The 20,625-nt window shown below is 43.7% G+C and overlaps 1 protein-coding gene across 1 annotated transcript in view; it reads right to left on the reverse strand.

Moving 5' to 3' along the window:
* NEDD9 (neural precursor cell expressed, developmentally down-regulated 9) overlaps positions 1-20,273 on the reverse strand; it is a gene marked incomplete at both ends in the record, with an annotated part of 33,983 nt that extends 13,710 nt beyond the window's left edge. Inside the window, 2 exons of the mRNA XM_079533916.1 lie at positions 5,610-6,050; positions 20,262-20,273. Coding sequence (XP_079390042.1) covers positions 5,610-6,050; positions 20,262-20,273 — 453 coding nt within the window. The remainder of the gene's footprint in view (positions 1-5,609; positions 6,051-20,261) is intronic.
* Between the last annotated feature and the right edge of the window lie 352 nt (positions 20,274-20,625).

Consider the following 20,625-nt stretch of genomic DNA (forward strand, 5'->3'; position numbering starts at 1 on the left):
TTCAGATGTAACCAAAGATCCAGTTAGTTCTAACTATCAAGAGGGAACTCATAAGCCTATATTATTTACCTATTAAATTTAAGCTAAGGTTTGATCCTGTACTTGTGCCTGTGCAGGCAGATTTGTGTCCCCAGGGAGCTCATCTGTTGGTTGAGGCAGCAGGACCGGCCTTATTTCTGATGCTACAGGGAAAAAATGATGCCCTCTGGTCTACAAACAGAGCTGATTAAAAAGAACCCTGTGCTTAGGGAGAAGCAGGGAGTAATGTTGAGCTCATATGTTTACTCAGCCTAATAAAATGCAGTTTTTTCTTAAAATAGTTCTCTAGAAATCACACTGGTGACTAACCACGGCTTACTCACATGTGTGGATGAGGTTTTCTTCATTTGTTGCTTTGCATGGAGACTCACACAGATAGATTACTGATACAGGGCCCGTGCAGTTAAAATGGCACTTCTCCTATTAATTCCACGTGGAAAGTTACAAGAGACATTCCCAAGTCTAAGGATGGAGCTGTGTGCTGCCTTTACCATTCAGTTTGCATTTAATCTGAGAGAATTTCATCCTTTAAAGCACACTTCATGAAAGAGAGCCGTGAGTGCCGAGGAATGCATTACAATTCCTGCAGCACTCAGCAATTCTGCTGTGTTTTCAGCACTTTAACACTGAAACAATATTTTGTTACGAAGGTTAAAAATCCCCAAAGTGGAATTTACAATGTGAAAGTAATAGGAAAAGAGAGATGGTAAAACGACTGCTCGGGCCCTTTGAGGGAACTGGATCACAGGACTTTTAGATTCAAGGGTAAATGGGGACATTATTCTGTCTTGGAATACAAAAACATTGTTTTTATGGGAGGAAAAAGAAAGCTTGCTGGCAAAATGTGTCTGCCACGCTTAAAGGCGGTCCTTTACTTTGCTAAATGGATGCATTTTCATGCTTTGTGAATGTGAAGCTAGGCAAGTAAAAAGATGGTCAAGGAAAGGCAGGCTTATTTCTGGAGCACATTACACGCAGCTGTTTGTACCCTCCCAGCTAAGACAGTACTTCTTTAACTGGAAGGAAAAACGTCATAGCACAGCTAACTGACTCTGCTACTGAAGTCTGTGCCAAAGCAGTCAGGGTGGTGCTACTTGTGGGGCTGCGTTTCCACTTTCTCATGGATCCATCCTGAGTGACTCTGATTTAAATAAAGACCATTGGGAAAGAAGGCCTATTCCCTCAGCCTGTGCTTTACCCAAACCTCCTGCTGAAGGCACTGAACTCTTGAAAAAGGTGAAGGACACAGGATGGTGGGGTGTGAAAGGGTCTGCCAAGGGTGTGTTTACACTTGGAAACAGGCCAGGGATGTTCATGTGTGAAGATGAACTCCTTCTTCGTCTGCTTCATCCACCTTTACAAAGGCGGATAAATCCAAGTGTTTCCTGAACTGTAGAGCTCTAGTTTAAAACAAACAAACAAAAGTACCGGAGAGTTCCAAGTTGGCAAATGTCAACATTTATCTGAGTTACTCGGGTCCTTGTGGGAGCTGCACGTCAGGGCTGATGTCCGCTGCGGACCTGTCTCTTCCCCACTTGAGCAGCTGCGGTGTGTCAGCCTCGTGTTCTGTTTTATGCTGACTCCCGAAAGCTATTGGTTCCTACAGAAAACTTTCAGAATTTGTTGTAATGGCTTTCCAACGTGCAAAAAATTTCCCTGAAACTTTTGGCTAACGCTGTTGTCAGGATGGCTGGGACAGTAGAGCAGATCACTTAGGGAAACACTGAACTATGAAAAGAAAAACCCTGAGTTATGCTGGTGATGTCCTTTAATCATTACTTCTTGCAAGGACTTCAAACTAGGGAAAACTGTGTGTAATTGCAGATGCTAAAGACACTTGGTGCTTTGATAGCACCTTTCTCAAAGGATTTTTTGTACAGAATGAGTTCCCTTATAATTATAGCCACATGTTTTGTAGATGAGATCACTGAGGTGCAGAGATTCTCCAGACTATGTAGAACTCTGCGGCATGGATAAAACCCAGGTTTCCTGAATAGCAGGTGTGTCTGAAGGTTCCTTCTCTTTGCTTGTTGCAGTGAAAAGTGAGTAAGGCTGAGGGTTGAGCACAGATGGGAGAAATAAACTGCAAGATGCAGCTTTTGTATCTTTAAGCTCCCCAAATGCTCTTTACGCTTAAGGGTATAACTGTTCTGTGACCAAACTTGCAGCAGAGCAACAGAAGCTTGCAGCTGAATAAGGCTAATTTTAAGTCACTCTTCCTTATCTGTGTCATTTGTAGAGTAAGTTTTAGAAGGTGGCATTTTTATTTGATAGAAGAAGCTGTTAAGAGCTGTGCTGTTATCAACTTGCTTGGCCAGAATCAATTCATCATTGTAATCACCTGCCTCAGGACTCCTTTTTGGTTTGCTTTGCCTTTCTGATTAAGTAGATGTTTGTTACCTCAGTGCAGCTTTATAACATGCTTGCTGTTGATTTACTGTTACCTGAGGCTAGATAATTACTGCCTGACAGCAGTTCCTGAGCTTTGCCTATAAAAAACCGGTATGGCAGCCAAACCACACATTTGCACACACACACACAAAACAACAACAAAATAACAGGCAAATGTGCACAGAAATGCATGGGATAGAAACTGCTGTTGGCCCTGCTTAGGGTGGTGTTTAGGACACAGTCTTCTTGAACTGCCGCTGTGAGAAAGGAGAAGGCTTACATACGCAGTGAGTGTAAAGCAAAAGCCTTTCAACTTCTATAGCCCTGCCAAGACGCACAGCTTGCTGACCAGCTGTTTCTGCTAATGGAAGAAAGCAGAGTGGCTCAATTATGCCGTTTGGGCATGTGTCACAAGTCTGAGGAAAAACTATTAATCCCCGTGGAAGTCCAAGCAAAGTTTCCTTGAATCAAACGGTCAAGATTTTCCCTTTTCCTCAATACTACAGACTGTTCTTACAGATTCCTAGAGGAGGAGGATCAGGAGGACAGTTACCTTGTACATAGGAGGCAAGTGCTAAAGTGCTTCTCCTTGGTTAGATTTGCTTTCACAAAGGCATTAGCAGGGAGTTGCAGCAGCTGCTTTTGGTGAGCACAGCTGTAAACACAGCTTTGTAAGGTTAGGCTGATAAAGAATGGAGTATTTTCTTCTTTACTTTTTGCCTCGCTCTTCTGTTACTAATAAACCTACAGTTCTTTCTTGTTTATCATCATTTCAGTTCCAGTGGGCTCTTTTTAGTCTAAACCAGAGAATTCCAAGGGACTAGACAGATGTCTGCCTCTAATCAAAGCAGGACGCTGGAATGAGGTTTGCCATCCAGCAAGCCTACCACTACATACTGAGCACTGAGACTTGGGGCTCATACACCAAATTAACTGACTCAGGATCAAAGCAATCCCATCCTGAGCAACAAATGCTAGCCAGCACTAAGCACGTTGATAGCTGCTTTGCTCAGCGTAAACTGCTTTATAAATATGCATTTTATTTATTCTAGAGTGGTCAATTCACTCGCTTTTGTGTAGCACAGCTCACTTCTCATAGTTTGCAAAGAATTGAGTGAAACAAGTTGTAAGCCAGATAATTGGTCTTATTTTTCTATAGATAGTGACTTCAGAAAAATGCATATTCAGATTTTCTGAAAGGTTTCTAGGCATAAACTTAGAGAAAATAGGTGCATTAGCATCTCTGATTTTTCATTTCCAGTAGAAGTTTGCATCACTGAAATCTGTTTCAATTCTGTGTATCTAGGGTTTCAGCATGCTCCACGTTGCACCCAGGCTTATGCAGAATGCTGTAATAATTTTGGGGAGCTAGAGAAACAGAGGGAACACGGAACACGAAGAGATTTTTGTATGCAGAGTGACACAAACACATCCATTACACCATGTATGCTACGCCAGTGGTCATTTATATTTTCTAAAAGGAAAGTAGCTGGTCAGTACATAGCACTGCATGTGAGCTAGCATCCTGGGCTTCCCATCATACTCTGCACAGCTCTGCAGTATGGTGCACCTTGTGTGGCCTGAGATAGCTAGCTGAGGTATCTCTGCACAGGACTGTGCTATTACATGCACACCAGCACTAAAATGCAAACTCTTCTTTGAGTCAGCTGACTGTTTGCTGGCTGTCTGGTGACTGTTTTGGTGGGTGTCTAAATACTAATGTGGATAGATAAACCACACTGCCCTGAGAAAGGTTTAACTGTATCTAGCCTACAGAGAGAGGATGAGAGAGATGTGGATTTTCTTGGGTAATAATTGCTCCAACAAAGACGTCGCTTGCAGAAAGTGCAGTTTGCTCATCTTATTCTCCTGCATGTCCTACACAGCATAACTGTAGAAAAGCTGAGCAAACAAAACTCTCCTCTAACTTGATTTGGAATGATTCCACAGATTTTTTGCTCTTGCACAGGAGAAGGAAAACAGTCCATTTATTTTTATTAATGAAAATGAAATTATAAGAAGGAAATAAAAGCATTAGAAGAACTCTTCCAAGTGCCTGACAGACCGAGTTTAGGGGCTAAAAACAAACACAACAACCCAAAACAGACTGTCTTGCCAATATAAATCAGGAGTTGAAAATCTGAACTAGTCAACAAGTTGCTGACAGAGAAATCCTCAGCTCATCTAACCTTAAGCTCTGTAGGTAAAGAAGATGCTAATTGCCAGAGCTGCTGAGGTGGAAATGGAGGGCCAGTAGGACAACTTCTTTTTGGCTGGAAGGAGCCTGGAAGGTTCCTCATACAGATTCCTCTGCTTCCTCATACAGACACACCTTCTCTAACACTTTCAGCCACCAACGCCCTGTTGCCACCTATGTAGGTGGCACTGTGTACCAATTTACCTGCAAAGGTAAAATGAGGTAAATACAGGAGATGAGGAGAGAGTGAGATGGACAACAAGCACAAGGAAGGGGCTCAAGTACTGGAAGGTCTCTCCTATGCTCACTGAAGCCTTTGGAGCTTTCTGCTGTTCCAGTAATAGCTGTACTGTGTAGCTGCTGCAGCTCCCACTTTTAGTCGAGAAATCTGCATTTTAGCTACAGATAAGCATCAAATTAATTTCTATAAACTTCAGGCTCATTACTAAAACATCTCTTGTTAACATCCTCACGCTCCTTCTCTCTTCCAAGTATCTCGTCTCAGCAATCATTGCTCTATCTTTGAAGTTTAGGTCCACTGGGACTTCTCCAGCAAGGCAGTACATCATATTTAATTAAATAAAAATTACTGGGGCAGATGATGTTACTGTTCATTAACTTGTGGGAGAGTTAGTCTCATTGCAGCAGCTCTCCTCTGAGTAGATAATGCAAGAGTGCCATATGCCAGATGTGCTTCAGGCTCCTTAGAGAGAGCCTGTAAGGACATAGGATAACACACTTTCCTCACCTTCAGCAGCTGCACGCTTTACTGAGTTATGAAATAAGCAAGCCATTAAGAGCTGGGCCTTTTCCTCCCATAGCAGTAAAGTTACAAGCAGGGAGTGGGTAAGTAGTTCAATTTATTTATTTATCCTTCCTACGTCTTAAGTCCGTAGCCTAATCACTGTACAGTAACTACATCACTGGCAATCAGCACAAGCAACGCACCTTGGAGCTATGACATGAAAGTAAATGCACTCACCTTGTTAGTCAGAGGTGGACCGTCAAGGCATCTCTGCGTGGAAGGTGGCACTTGGTAGATATCTTGCCCTGCTACACCGTGTCCAGTGGGTATTTGGTAAATTCCCTGATTCATATGGGAGGGAGGCACCTGGTAGACAGGGTCCCGTGCTGAGGCATGTGAGCTTGGCACTTGATAGATCTTCTGTTGGTTGAAGGATTGATGTGTCAGTCCTGAATTGGACATATCTTGGCTGGAAGGACTGTCCTGTACCACTGGACCTATCAAAAGCTTCACGCGGTTGCCTGGGACAATGCCTTGCCGGCCATGGAGGGAGCACAGCCACCATCCTTCGAGGCCTTCAGTGTTCTGCTCTATCACGGTCAAAATGTCTCCCTTGCGGAAGGCCAACTCTTCTGCACATTCGGGGACATTATCATAGAGAGCTCTTGCCATAAGATTCTGTGGAAAAAGATGGAGAAGAAAAACAAATGAACAAACATAGCAGACACTCTCCAAAACTTCAAGCACGTTCCAGGTAGAGAGAAGAAAAGAACTGAATTTGACAAAGAAGTGTGCAGGAAACCAAAATAACAAAGAATATGATGCAACTTAACACAGGATTTCTCTTTCCAAAGTTGGAGAAGTGAGATGCTGATGTATTAGCAACTCTGCCAATTACAATCCAGTAATACAATGTCCAGTGGAAGCTCTTCGAGTGGTTTCTTTCTTGATTCTGTCCTTTCCAGCAGAGCACTGCTCTCAGCTCTGAGTGTTCTTGTTACTTGGGGCTTGCAGCCTCACTTCCCTCCATGGATTTCCCTATTAATGTGTATGATCCGTGTATTGTTACAGCTAGCTAGTTGATATTTTAAGTCCAACTTGAGCGAGACTCCAAGTGATATAAACTGTGGATCACATGATGAGGGGAAAAAACAGCCTAAAATACAACAGAATCTACATCCACTTGAGGTCTGTGAGGTTCAGATGTCTTACTGAGAAGTGCCATGTCTTCTCATGGATTGAACTGGCTCCTTTCCACTCTTGCTGCAGGCCTGTATGGTGTGTTTCAGTTCCAAATTATTAGCCAAGCTTAGGTATTCAGTGGAAAGTAGGCAGGCAGTACATGCTGACATTCTTGGATTCCTCACAAAGGCTGCGAACATTTCATTTCTTGGCTCTGGTGATGTTTCCAAATGTCTTGGCAGGAACTGTTCTATGCCTGCCTGCTTTTTGGTGAAGGCAGTCAGCAGACACAGTTATAAACTAATTGTAAGCACCTGAAAAAACACAGGGAGCCCCATATCTGGAGCGTTCCAGCTAAAGTATTTGGATGCAAGACACAAACCGAAATGGTGCTAATCCACTGTAAGATAGGATATGCAGCTGTCTTGAAAGTTTATCTATCATAGGGACAGTGGCAAGTACAGGTCAGTGTTTTATCTATCATATTTATCCTCCCTCTTGGACATAGCACTTTTATTTTCTTCTCCACTTGTTACATCTTTTCCTGTTGTTAAAAAATAGTTTAATGATTCCCCATCCTTTCTGTGCTTCATCCATTTGACCATGCTCAGTTCAGTGTTTCTTAAGTGCAGCATACACTTAAGCATACAACCAGGAGGCTGGACGATGGGGTGATTGGTGGGTGAAGAAAGAGGAGTATCTCATAAAAGGTAGATGAGTATATTTTTCTCAAGACGTGGTACTGAAACAGGGTGTATGAGATCAGTTTTTTCTTCTCTGACTGGGAGATCAGCTTTCAAACATATGAGAAACATTGGCTTTGCCTTTCATCAGCATCATTAAGGAGGTCAGTACAAATTAAGCTCTGGACTCTGGCAGGACTGCTGTTTTGAGCTCAGCACTACGAGCCACAATTCTGAGTGAAGTCTGCTCCATTCATCAATCAACAACACTGAGAAATACGCGTAGAGAAAAAAAGCACAAAGCAATTTTGCCCATGCCTTGGCAGAACTTCCTTAGCATGGTTAAAGACAGTCGTCCCACTCTTGCTCTCTTGCTGGGCTGAATTTGCTGCTCAGCTGAGCTCTTCAATACAGAAAAGCTCCTGTCTAGTCTGGATATTCAAATTAATCTCTCATCTTCCTACATTTCTTTTGAATGCATCTTTCACACAAGAAAGCTACTAAGATGACTGGCTGTGTAACTGACCATTTAAACAGGGCTTTTGCAGAGAATGGTGTTTAAAAGAGAATGAAAAACACAGCAGGTCCACAAAATGAGCAGGCTACACTTACGATAAATGCTTATTCTCCTATACTTTGTTGGTTTAGGGTATTAAAAAAGCCCGATTAGCTTCTACATCACAGCAGTTGTCAGAACAAAGAATGGGACGGTGGTACAATTAGAGCAGATGAAAGTTCCCATGTGAATTTTTTTTTCCAGTTGCTCATTATCTCTGTCCCAGTGACCTTCTGACCACCTGGCGTACAGCATGTTAATACTTTCTGGATGCGTTTCAAGAACTTTGCTGCAAATAGCTTCAGATTCTTGTTGTCAGAGTTAACTTGGGCACCAGCATGTGAATTATACTAATTGGTTGCTGCTTGTTTCGCAGCAATTTTCCCAAAGTCTTTTGAATGGTCATGTCACCAGCATCAGTCACTGATGGAGCAGTAAAGTAGGCTAAATATTTCTCCTTGTAAGCACTGGGACCAAAAACAACACTGCTTCCTTGCCAATTACACAGTGCTCGTGCTAAGCAAACGTCCTGTGCTGAGTACTTCCCTGACTCTATTCTTTCTTCACACGATTTCTCAATACAAGCTGCAGAAACAGTGTCACAAATGTTCTCATTAGTCAGCATAGTTGGCCTTCAGGAGTAAAAAAGCAACACAAAACAGTCACCACAGAAGGTCATCAGGAAAGCTTCTGAAAACCACAAAGCTGACGTTAACCTGCTGTGGCAATCGAGCTGGTGGTCTCTGCTTCTCTACATGCAGAAAGAAGTTCCAATCAAAGACTCTCCTCAACACTTGCAGGCTTTATCTGCCCACTGATTTGACAGGCTTGACTAACCTTGGGATACTGCAGGCATCTGGTCACATCTCACAGCATACCATTTGGCTCAGACACTGCAGAGGGTGTCTTAGTTTCAGCTGGAACTGAATTGTTTCCTTCACAGTGTCTGCTATGACGCTACATTTTTGGTTCTCAGAGAAAAATAACGTTGATAGCATTGACAGCACACTGATGTTTATAGTTTCTACAAAGCAGTGCTGTACAGAGCCAAGGCCGTTCTCAGCAAACGGCCCAAGGAGCTGAAAGGTTATAGGATTAGGACAGCTGACTTGAACTGGCCAAAGAGACAATCCATGCCATCTGACATCATGCAAAAGGAGTTCTGAAGGGGGTGGGAGCTCATCTTCTCTCTTCTACTGCTAGGGGAGTTAGCTGGGCACTGGTCAGGGGGTGGTAAGCAATTGCTTGTGCATCACTTGTTATATGCATTCATATATATATATATATACACACATATATAGTCATGTCTATTATGCTTTTCCCTTTCTCTGTCTTAGTGAATAGTTATAAATATCTGGAATTACCTGGACTTGCCCTTAGAGGCCTGGTTCTATTGCTCATTTATCTGTGAAGCACCAAATAAGCACTAACATGTAAGATGACAAGGCAAAGGCACAGCAGAGATCTTTTTTGCATGACCAAGTGCTAAAAGCCCTCAGCCATTTCCTAAAGAAACTAGCAACAGAGAAAGGGCTGATGAGAATCTTGTCCTGGAGCTTGTTTATGCAAATGTAAAATTGCACAAAACTCCCTTTATATTTTCAATATAAAAAGAAAAAGAAAAAAAAGAAGGATGTCAGATTCAGAGCTACAGATTCAAGTTCTGTAATTTCAAGGGAGAAACAATCTGATCCTAGGTAAGGATAACCTAGGCTGTGCCACAGAAATCAGCCAAGCTTCATAAAATGAACTGAAGAGCTGTTACAGCCTTCTTCGAGGAAGATGAAGGATGGTCCACCTAATGAAATGCTGTATGCAGTTGTGCTCTCTTTGAAAACTGAAAGCACCTGTGGTCTAAATACAGTTTTGTTCCCCTGAGCCTTGTGTCACAGAAGCCACGCTTCAGTTCAATGACAGCTTTGACTTTCTTTGACTGGAAAGATTTCAGTTTGACTTTTGAATCCTCGTGTCTTGTTAGTAATACTGCAATGTTTGAAAGCCTAACACAAGGTCAAGCTCCCTCTGTGTTAACATTCTGTACAGACAAAACAGACACACAAAAATTCAACCTAATTTTTTAAATTCTATCCCCAGGTCCATTAGTTGGACCTAAAACCAATATGAGCCTACAGATCTGTTAGATGAGCCCTGGAAAGGATCCTCTCTCCCAAACTTACAGGAATCAATGGCTGTCATCCCCGCAGCTGAATAAAAACACATGAAAATACCCTGAAGAATACGATCTGCTTTGGCAAGCCTTCCCTGCAGCCAAGGGGACTGACAGAACTCTGTTCTTTGTGGTCTGAAGGATGAAAAAGCTGCTTGTTAATGAGGCTGAGCGGCAGAAGAGGGAACGGCTAAAGAGAGCGGTGGAAACATCTACACTTTCTCTTAGAGTAAACACAGCCAGTGACGTGGGTAACAAGAACGTGTGAGGTGCACGCAGCCATGGAAGTAAACACGGGAATAATAAATGACACGCCATGAGATTAAACACAATGGTCTCCTTAAGCCTGAGGGCTGCGGTGCCAAGCTCCTCACACAGGGCTGCCTCAGCCAGCACTGCCATCAATGAGCGCTCATTCATGGGAAAGGTTCGACCGACCGTGAGCTCAAAGAAGTTCAGTCGCTTCTCTCAGAGGTGCAATCTGAGGACGTTCCATACAGGGTTGTGTGTTCTGACTTCTATTCTGGTGGTTGGTTGGTTGGTTTTTGTTTTTTTTTTACTTTAAGTATTGCTTCTTAGGCGTAGAGTTTATGTGAAAATAGAACCAGGGAAGTCATCTTTTCTCTTATCTGAAAAGAGGTGGGACCCCTTATCTCTATTTTTGGACAAACAGCTTCTTAAAATTCCACATGGTATCTCTTCTACATTAAGATAGCTTAAGAAAAGGAAGGAAGAGAGCAACAAAAGAAGGAAAGCTGGGAGAGACACCCTGAAGGAGCGGCTATGCACAAACCAGTATCTTTGTCTCGGCTGAATCACTCTGAATTCACCATCACAGAGTATTTTTGTACAGATTCTTGTCTCCTTTTGGTTTTCATTATCCCTTGCTTCTGCTTTAGGTTTCTTTAAAGCAGATCATAGCTATTAAAGCATTTATATATCCTTCTATGGTTGCAGGCCTAACAGTAATGATTTGCCCTTGAGAAGGAATGCTCTAAACATCCAATAAAGAGCTACATTCTGAGAGAAACCACTTGACTACAAGCAGTATTGGTGGAAGAGGGTGAAGTTCATGCTCTATTGCACCTTCACATGAGAGAGCTGCACTGCAAGAGCCACTGGGCAGCTTAACATTTGTGCTTTTAAGCTCCTGTCTCCCTTCCTACTTCTTGTCTCTGGCACCGAAATAAAGAATCTGCTGTTCTGTGTTAGCAAGGAAAGAACCTGTTGATGCATGGTAGGTTACAGGACTAGCTCAGTAAGCAACCTTCCACAATGCTTATTTAATACAAATTGAGATAGGTCAGAATAAGCCACTCTGCCTTGGAAAATGTCTTTTGATGGTCTCCTCAAATAGGGAACAAGACAGGTTTTACATTTACATGGGAAATGGACTGCAAAATGGTCCCTTGCTGCTGCTGGTAGCAGCCCACAGGCTGGTAACAGCTGATTGTCAGCAGCAAGCTGGCTGCAGGTACTTTGTTTTATCTTAAGTCAATAGTTACACCACCGAGGAAGCAAGAAATGCTACCACAACTTGTATGAAACGGCTTGCTGCAGCACCAGGGTGCTGCTGTTACCACAGTTACAGGCAGGCAAGGAGAAGGGCTTTGAGAAGCCCTTAGCACCCAGTTCAGGCTGTGGCTCTGAACTTCAAGGACTGAGCTTCCTTGGCTCACAGCTAAGGACCAAAGAGGGAGCCTGGTTGCAGATGCTCAGCGTCATAACGTTTCAGACAAATGCCACGGTTGCACTTTTTAGGCTCTCTCTTGCTTTTTCCCTCCTAAGAAAACAAGCTTGCCTTTAGGGCAGACACTTTTCTGGTTAAGTTTTACTAGCCAAAATAATTATGAGTCCTGTTGGCTGGAAATTAAGGCAGTTTTCCATGTACAGATTTGGAAGATTGACTTTACAGCTAATGAGAGAGCAAGCTAGGAGGCAACAGCCTGAGCAGAGCCCTAATAAGGACTGTTCTTCCACCCTGAATATACTCGTGGTCTGGTCCTGTGCATTTCTGGAACGGAGGCTGCCAGTCATGCTAGAGTATGCCAAGCTGTCTGGAAGTTGTGATGTGGAAAATCTTGGGTCTGCAGAAGGGAAAGGCAAGTGTCTTATTTCAGAGATCCACTGAGCTGTCCCAGCTCTTCTGTCTGGCCTGAACTGCAGTTTGCTCCAGGCTGCTTTCTGTAGTGCGATCAGTTACGCAGCAATGCTAAGAAGTGGGAATGTCCCCTCCTTAATGCTTCACAGTGGGGTAAACCAAAGAGGGTGTGATACCTGTCACACTTTGGCTACACACAGTTTACGCAGGCACAATATTGCAGCCAGGAGGGGTGGCAGGCAGCTAGGTCTCGGGCACTTCATGCTCCCCCTCAAAATGCTGAGGTAGTCTATCAGTTTTTCCAAGATAGGGATTCAAATGTTAAGTAAACACACGAGAGACCAAAAGCTCTCAGCTCCAAGGACATTTTTGTTTCACCATGGCTATTCCATTTTAAGCAAATAGGAGACATTGGTGTGTGCAGGTTTTTGCAGGCAGTCAGCAAAGTACTTTGCAAAACTTTGCTCCTCTGGGCAACCCATTCTTGTGCCTCCCCACCTTCTGAATGAAGAGTTTCTTCCTAACACCTAACCTAAATCTCCCCTCTTTTAGTTTAAAACTATTCTCCCTCTTGTTCTATCGCTATCAGACACCACAAAAAGCCTCCCCCCCTCCTGACTGTAAGTTCTCCTCAAGCTTCGGAAGGCCACAATGAGGTTTTCCCAGAGACTTCTCCAAGCTGAACAAGCCCAGTTCCATCAACTTTTTTTTTTTTTTTTACAGGAGAGGTACTCCAGCCCTCTGATCATCTTAGTGGCCTTTCCTCTGGATGTACCATAAACACCACTGTATCATATAAGACCTGTGCAGTGCATGGTGAGAATTCAGGGGGAGCTCAGCAGAGGCAGAGACTCCTCCTCACCTTCTGCTTACCCTCTTTGCAATGGGACCGAACAGGCCATAGCTGGCCTAGAAAATGGCCTGCCTGAGGCAATGTACTTTGCTCAGCATCAGGGAACACCCGTGAGATTCACACACTGCCTCCGTACTGTCAGACCACCCACTCTGTTTTGGAGCTATCATAGAAGGCAGATCTGGTTAGTGACAGCACAATTTACAGTGAGGCGGAGCAGTGATCCACTGATCACGTATCCTGATGTTATGCCCCTGTCCTCTTGAGGTTCCGGAATGCTGAAATCCCATTTTCTTTGCTCTTTCTGGGAATGCAAAACACATCCCCTGACCTCTTGCATTCAAGACCTGCTGATATTTTGGGAAACTCCACCACACCTAACTCACAGTTTTCTGTATGGTATAACCAGTTTCCTTTCCCCCCACCCAAGGAAGGGTGTGATCTAGCTCCATGACTTTAAAAAGCCTTTTCAAATCTGTCTGAGGGCTGTGTGCCTTCTGTGACATCAACGGGAAAAAAAAATACAAGAAGAAGGGAAAAAATAAAGCATGCAAACAATAGACTCGGTGTAAATATGATCTCACTGTGATTAAACCACAGTACATCAAAATCAAAGAGCATGTGGAAAACCTAACCTCCTTCCCTCAGGCAAGCAATTAAAAACTTACTGAAAGGAGACTGGATGATGAATGTGTAAGAATTGAAGAAGCAAAGCAGAAGGGAAAAAAAAAAAAAAAGAGAAAAAGAAAGAATGCAAAAACGTGTGTTTTGAGTTCTCAGTTTTACATTTTCTGGCACTGGTGAGCAGCCTTCTCCCAGACAAATTTTCCTTAAAAGAAGCCCCTGCTCCCAAGTTTAACCCTTCCATAGACAGTGCCTTGGGGAAACAATCACAGCTCAACTCTTGAGAAACCACAACTGTGTAGCAATGAGACTTCAGTACTCTTGCAGGCTTTTGTCTGATGTCTTTGACTTTGGAAACTATGATTTATCGGTTTTACTTCTAAAACTGAACCAGGAGGTGCTCCTCCCATCTTTCTCCTAAAGTCTCCTCCACAGAAGGGAAAGCCAGCCTTCCCTGTAACTTTACCATCACCCACCAAGGTCAGTACAGAGTAGCGGCAACTTGTGGTGATGCCCTGAGAATCCAGGTTGCCAGCAGCACAGCAGGGGACAGGAAAGCAAAGCTGATTGCTGGTTAGAGGGAGGGCAGGAGGGCCTGGCTAGCAGATGAGGCACAGGTCCCACCTGCTCTTCACCAGACCACTTGCTAAAAGCCAACAAGCATCCCAGTACAGCTCAATTTTTGGCAAGCTGACATTTTCTAGGGAAGCAGTTCCCTAGAGATGAAAGCAAGGGAGTGTGTTTTGGCTAGTAATAGTTACCATGCTTATTCTCAAATTGAAATAAAACTTCATCTGTGTTCTCGACTGCATGAGAGAACGGTTCACGTGAAGGGCTGCAAATGAGAGGAAGAAGGATAAGAAAGGAGAGAGGGAAAAAATGAGGCTATATCAGCTTGTAAACAGGCCTTTCTATAATAATAAAATGCTTAGGGTAATAAATCAACTTTTATCTGAATGTAAAGTCCCTAGGACAAGGGCATTCATCAACCTGCTACTGCAAACTGCAAGCTAAGCAGGCAATGTACACTTCTAGAAGCTTTGCACTTAACTCTTTGAATTAAAAATAATAATAATAATAAATCCTTGAAGAGAATCACAGAATTTTCATGAGCTGTGCTTTCTTCCTACTGCCTACAAGTAAGCCAGACTGGAGGAACTGAAATCCAGTCCTAAGATGGCTCAGCATTTTTTGAGATTAGTTGTGATCAGATGATTCACATTATTTCATCTGCTGAATTCTTCAGCTCTGGTGTAAGCAGTCCTGTTTAAGAAAGGGCTTCTGATGTGTTGACTGCATTTCTGTAGAGTTAAACCCACTCTAATTATTTTTCCTTTTCCAGGCAACATAATCCACTCTGACTGCCAACGTAGCACCTTTAGAACAAATATAAAAATGGAAAGGCAGGAATAGGCTTCATCCCTACAGAGGAAACAAATATGTACAGCTTTTGTCATGCTACGCACTTGAGTTCCTAGGACTGCAAACTACAGCTTTAGCAGTTCTGGTTCTTGTCAAACACAAGCTGTGTCCAAATCTGCTGTGGAAAAATGAACTCCTTAAAATTAAGACAGTTTCCACTACTGTAATGTCTAGACCAATAGGCAAAAGAAAAAGGTCACTTGCCAAGAGTAGCCTGTGATAGGCAGCAAAACGCAACGGCTGTACTCTTTACTGCTGTAAAGAGACCCAGCTTCTCTGATACTGAGAGCTGCAGCCATTTACAGGCAGCAAGGAGTACCTTTAAATGCAGCTTTACTTAGCAGTAGTCTCACTTACAAATATTTATGGCGTGTGTTCAGCAATATTTGTTTGGCAGTACGGTCCCAGAGGACTGTCTGATTAATCCTGCTGCAGACCTACTAGAAAAGCATGCTTTGGCAGTCAGAATACTCTTGTAACAGAAGAATATTCACTGCTTTCGTGGGTATTCAGAGAGCTTGTATTCCATCAAGAAGCATCTTATAAATGGCTTTCAAACTTATAATTCCTAACACAACTGAATGTGGGCTCTTAGAAAGACAGATTGCCTCTCCAGAAGTTCACCTAATATCTTTAGTAATGGCAATGAAACCCCATGCCTCAATCACGTTTTTCTACCCTACACAGGCAGGTAGTTCACAAATAGGACACCTAACTTGCCCGAAGTTGGCCAAAGAAGCCAAACAGATACACCCCATTCCAGTAGTTGAGTGCAGAGGTTGTGTGCGAGTCAGAATTTCCTCATTTCAACTTTTACTCAGGTCACTCGCCACACCTGACCCTAATGCAATGACTCTGGTATTTGTAATGTTGAATTGCCTAGTGCCTGTTGCTTTACAACCAAACAAACTTTTCCTGAGACACCACACGTAGGAGGTTCAATGTTCAGTGATAAGATATCAGTACAAGTACAATCTTTTCTAACCCTGACTGTTACCGTGCTAAAGATTACGAGATTCCAAAGGTGATGCTGTACACAGCTCTAGGAACTGTGGTCCAGCTGTTAGTACTGAGGTCACTGTAAAACTTCCAGACTTCTCCAAACGCAAGCCTGCATAGTGCAAAGTGGTGGCTGTTGGCTTGGAAGGGCTGCAAAACTTTCCTTCTGCACTTGATTTTTTTTTCCTTTGCAGACGATGTTTCCATGACACTTTGCCATTAGGCAGTTCTCCTGCTCTCTGACCTGGCAGAGCCTCCTCTGATCAAGTCTTTAGATGGCATGGCATTGTTTGGAGTAATTAATGTTGTGTCAACGTGTCTCAAAGCAAAGCAATAGTCCAATGTAACTGCATTCTTTAGTAGACACTTAAAAGTGAAGTGAAACCCCCCGATAAGCAAACATTCAATGCCTCTTATAACATCTAGGGTTACATTGATTTGGAACGACCAAAAAATACAAGGAAGACTGTTCACACGGCAGTTCTGCTTCCCATCTTGTACAAGGAACTATTGGACAGAGACAAACTGGACAACTAGTTCTTGATGAAACAGACTTACTAATGAGCAGCTGTTAGCATAAAAACACAGAAGTTTAGAAAACATTCAAAAAAACCCAAACTGCATGCTGCTGTCATCTGTAATGCTTAGTCATGGCTCTTCTCCTTCGTCTAAAACAGGTCCTGTAACATCTCTAAGCCTCTTTCTCCACTCGTAAAATGGAATTAACAGCATCTTGCTACCCTATGAAGTCTTTGGGACTGCAAACAAATTCCGTCATGAGTTTCTCAAATATTCTGAGATATCAGGCCAAACACCTCTCTCAAGTATGCAAATACCTACCTGGCCCTAATCTGGAGACATATAAAGCAGTCCATAAGTCAACTGGACAGCAAAGAGCAGAAATCTGAAAATGACAGTGATTCTTCATCCATCAGGAAGGAGCCAGTCCTACTGCTACTTAGTGCTGCTGATGCTAAATGCCACCTGGCCTGATCCTGCCAAACTTTGTCCATCACCCTCTGTACACACACAGCAGAGAGAAAAATCATGAAGCTTGCATTGTAAATTCATGACTGTAACAAAGGCAGCTTTCAATTTGCCGGTTTGTTTCTCTAATGTTTTTTTTTCCGAGGTTTTACAGCTCCTATTTACTTCTAGGTTTGATTGTCACTCTGTGATTGCTGAGATACCAAGCAAAGGGGAAAAAAAAAAAAAAAAAAAGAAAAAAAAAAAAAGGAAAACAAAGAGGACTGGTTAGTAAAGTACAGGCAGTTCTTTTCCCTTTACATGGCCCAATGCTTAAAGTCTTTCATTGCCAGGGTTACAAGCAGCTTTTCACAGGCATTTCTGGTTGGGAATATAGTATTTCTTCCCAGTGACACTATTTTGTTTGTCTTGGCATGCAAGCATTGTAATCAAGTCTATATATTACAGCACTGTGCCTAAGCACAAATGGCAGGCATTTCAAGCCCTATTTACTTAGGTTTCTTCCTTGCCCAACAAATTATCTAAAAATAGATAATCAAGACCTCATACTTTACATCTACGTCATTCCTTTTGGCTTAAGTGAGGTAGGAATGTAGTTGTTCTTTTTCTCTCCTCTTTCACCAACTGTTTGGAAATTTCAGTAAACAGATCAATCTTCCTTCCTCCTTTTCCCCCTCTTTTTTGTCTCATTTGTGAACAGCCAGCAGGCCACAAAAGCCTTGTTATGATAATGCTCCTGTCCTTTTGCTTGTGTTACACTTGTATTACCAGAGACAGGACATAGAGTTACCAGGCAGAGAGAACCTCTCTCATCCATGAAATCTTTTCGATCACAGTTACCCACAGATATTTCTGTTCCTACAAGCTGCATTTCAGCTGTAACTGCTTCATCCTTGGAATCGCAGTCAGGGTTTGGTTCCAGAAGGAGTGGATTCCACCTTCCAAATGCAAGAATTCTGGAATGGCATCCTGTGAGAACTCGATGGGATGCAACTTTGTGGTACATGGAGGCCATCATCAAATGAGGAAGAGCTCAGGTATTGCCATAGTAGAGCAGCACCCTACAGGAATTAGTTTCTGAAAGTAGCTTTCAGCCCAGTAGCACTAAGAAATGCTAACAACCAACCTGTATGTATTTGTTGTGCTCAACAGTTCCTATCTTCCCATGGCTCACTTAAAATAACTTTGTATTCTCCAGTATTTAATTTGAACAGCTAAACAGGCCCTAACCTGGGGTCAGTTATGTCCTTGGTTTACATTCACATCGTCAATGAATTTCACACAGTGTGCAGAAGATAGAAGCGTACAGACATCTAAGGTTAAATTCTGAACTTGCTGAGATCCACAGGAATGTCACACTGGCTTTCAGGGGACTTGGACTTGAGTATCCTGTTAGAAGAAAGTTTAAAAGAGTGGAATGAAGAATAAAAGAACTTTGGGTGAAAGAATCACAGAATTGTAGGGGTTGGAAGGGACCTCCAGAGATCATCGAGTCTGCCAAAGCAGGTTCCCTACACTAGGTAGAACAAAGAGAAGGAACAAGTTTTCAAAACATTTCTGAGTGAAAAAGGAGAGAAGATACAGACTTAATAGTAGAAAAGAACTGCAGACCAGAAATGACCCCAGGTTAGTCACACTGAAAGTAAAGACAGTAGTGCTGGAGAGATGCACTCAGGGTCTCCCACACAAGCCAGTTCCTGATCTGCCCAACTCTTATAGTAAGAACCTCAATCAGTTCAGTAAATACGGCCTTATCTCATAGATTATCACAATGAAAGTCAAGAATGACAGCTCCCAAAGTAATGCCACCTGGAGAACACTCAATGCTGCACCTGGATGCTATGTCACCTCTGAAGTGCTGGCATGTTCCGAGGCACGACATGATGTGTTCTGTTCCTTTATTTTCTGAATAGAAAAGCGCAAGACTGTTGTTTTCCCATGGAAAAAATGAAGACAATAGAGAAAGAAAATAAGAGAGACTGAATGAGCAGGTATTTTGTTTATGTTACTCCAGGGGTAAGAAGTAGATCTAATGATGTTTGTCCTACTTAAGCAGAGTAAGGAGCTACTTCACATTTCCCAGGGAAAGTAAACACCCTTATCTGACAAAGTTTTTGAGGCCCAAACTCTTCCTGTATTTAAGGCTTGCTCTTTCTTTGCCCTGTCTTGAATTACGTAATCACTTCCTCAAACCAAAGTGTTCATTCCAACCAGACAGGGCAAGGGAATCATTGCATAGCGGGGAGGACTTGGACATTTTAAACCACTACCTTATTAATTCCTATTCCAGCAGTGTCACTGTGCTGCATAAGAAGTGTGATCCTACAGCGTAGGAAGGCTGGATGGTGACAAGACAAGTCAGAAAGCTGTTATGACTAAGTAGGACCATTATTTTGCCATTGGGACGCAAGTGTCACTCAGTCACTGACAGCTGGAACGCATCTCACGACGTCTGCACTGACAGCAACACGCTGCTCTATTAGTCCCAGTTGCCTGATGCTTTGTGGTAAAGCTTTCCTAAGCAGGTACGGAGTCTGCCTGAAGCAATCTGAGGGGCAGAGGAATTCGATCTCAGCCTTGAAATGAATCGGCTGTCTGCATCTTATACAAATCCCCTTTTCTGATCATTCTTACCACTGAGCCGCCGGCAGCTTTGAACACGACTTCTGAGCTTTCCAAGTTTGGGTCTGAAAGCTCTGGAAAGTTTGGGCTGAGCTCAGAGACCCAGGGCAGAGGTCCTACGAGATGCGTGTGCCTGCATCTCTTTAACCCAGCGCTGCAGGGATGCGAGCTCTGCCCAAGTTCAGCCAGAAGACAGGCTTTGCTTCCAAAATCTCCGAGTCTGTAACATGTGTGACACTGCTCCGTCACTTCTTCATTGATGCCAGAGTTATTTTTGGCGGAGAAAGGAAGGTTTTTTCCTCCCCTCCCCTTTTTTTTTCCAATCGCACAAGATTACGGTATGTCTGCACGGTAATCTAATGCGATCTAACGCAGAACCTTGCCCAGACGGCTTCACGTAATTTTAGGGTGAAACTCTCCACTTCTGCGTCTTCTGAAGAAAAGTCCAGGAAAAGGTCCAAATCCCGGCTTTTATTTAGCGGTGGAAAGAGGGAGAAGCTATCCGTTCGCCCAATTCTTTTCAAGTAACGAATTGTATCGTTTTCGTCAACGGACCACCCCGACCAAAGGGGATAACCATCTCACAGGAAGGGAAGCAGCACCACCTGCCCCTGACCGCACACACAGCCCTATTCCAGCCAGCAAAGCCCCTTCCCTCACCAGCCGAGCGCCCCCTCCTCTCCCCGCGCTCACCTTGTACTTCATGGCTGCGCTCCGGGACGCCCCGCCGCTCCGCGCTCAGCGCCGCATCGCCAGCGCTTCTCCCCGCCGCGCCGCCCGCCCCGCCGCCAGGCTACACCGCTCATTTGCATAGCGCTCTCCCGTTGGACGCTCTCGGAGAGGCGGCCCCGCCCTCTGCCGCTCTCCCGCGCTGCCCCCTGTGTGTGTCGCGCCGAGCGGAGCGGGTCGGGCCGGGGCTGCCCGCCTCGTGGAAGGGCCCGTGTGGCCGTAAAGCCGGGGCGGCTCGTGCTGTGCGCGAACAAAAGGCCTCTGTCTGTGGCACCCGAGCCTCTGCCCGTCGCAGGCAGATCTCTGGTCTTTGCGAGGCTCAAAGTGC

The sequence above is a fragment of the Tetrao urogallus genome (genome assembly GCF_951394365.1).
Source record: "Tetrao urogallus genome assembly, chromosome: 3".
In the NCBI taxonomy this organism is placed as follows: domain Eukaryota; kingdom Metazoa; phylum Chordata; class Aves; order Galliformes; family Phasianidae; genus Tetrao; species Tetrao urogallus.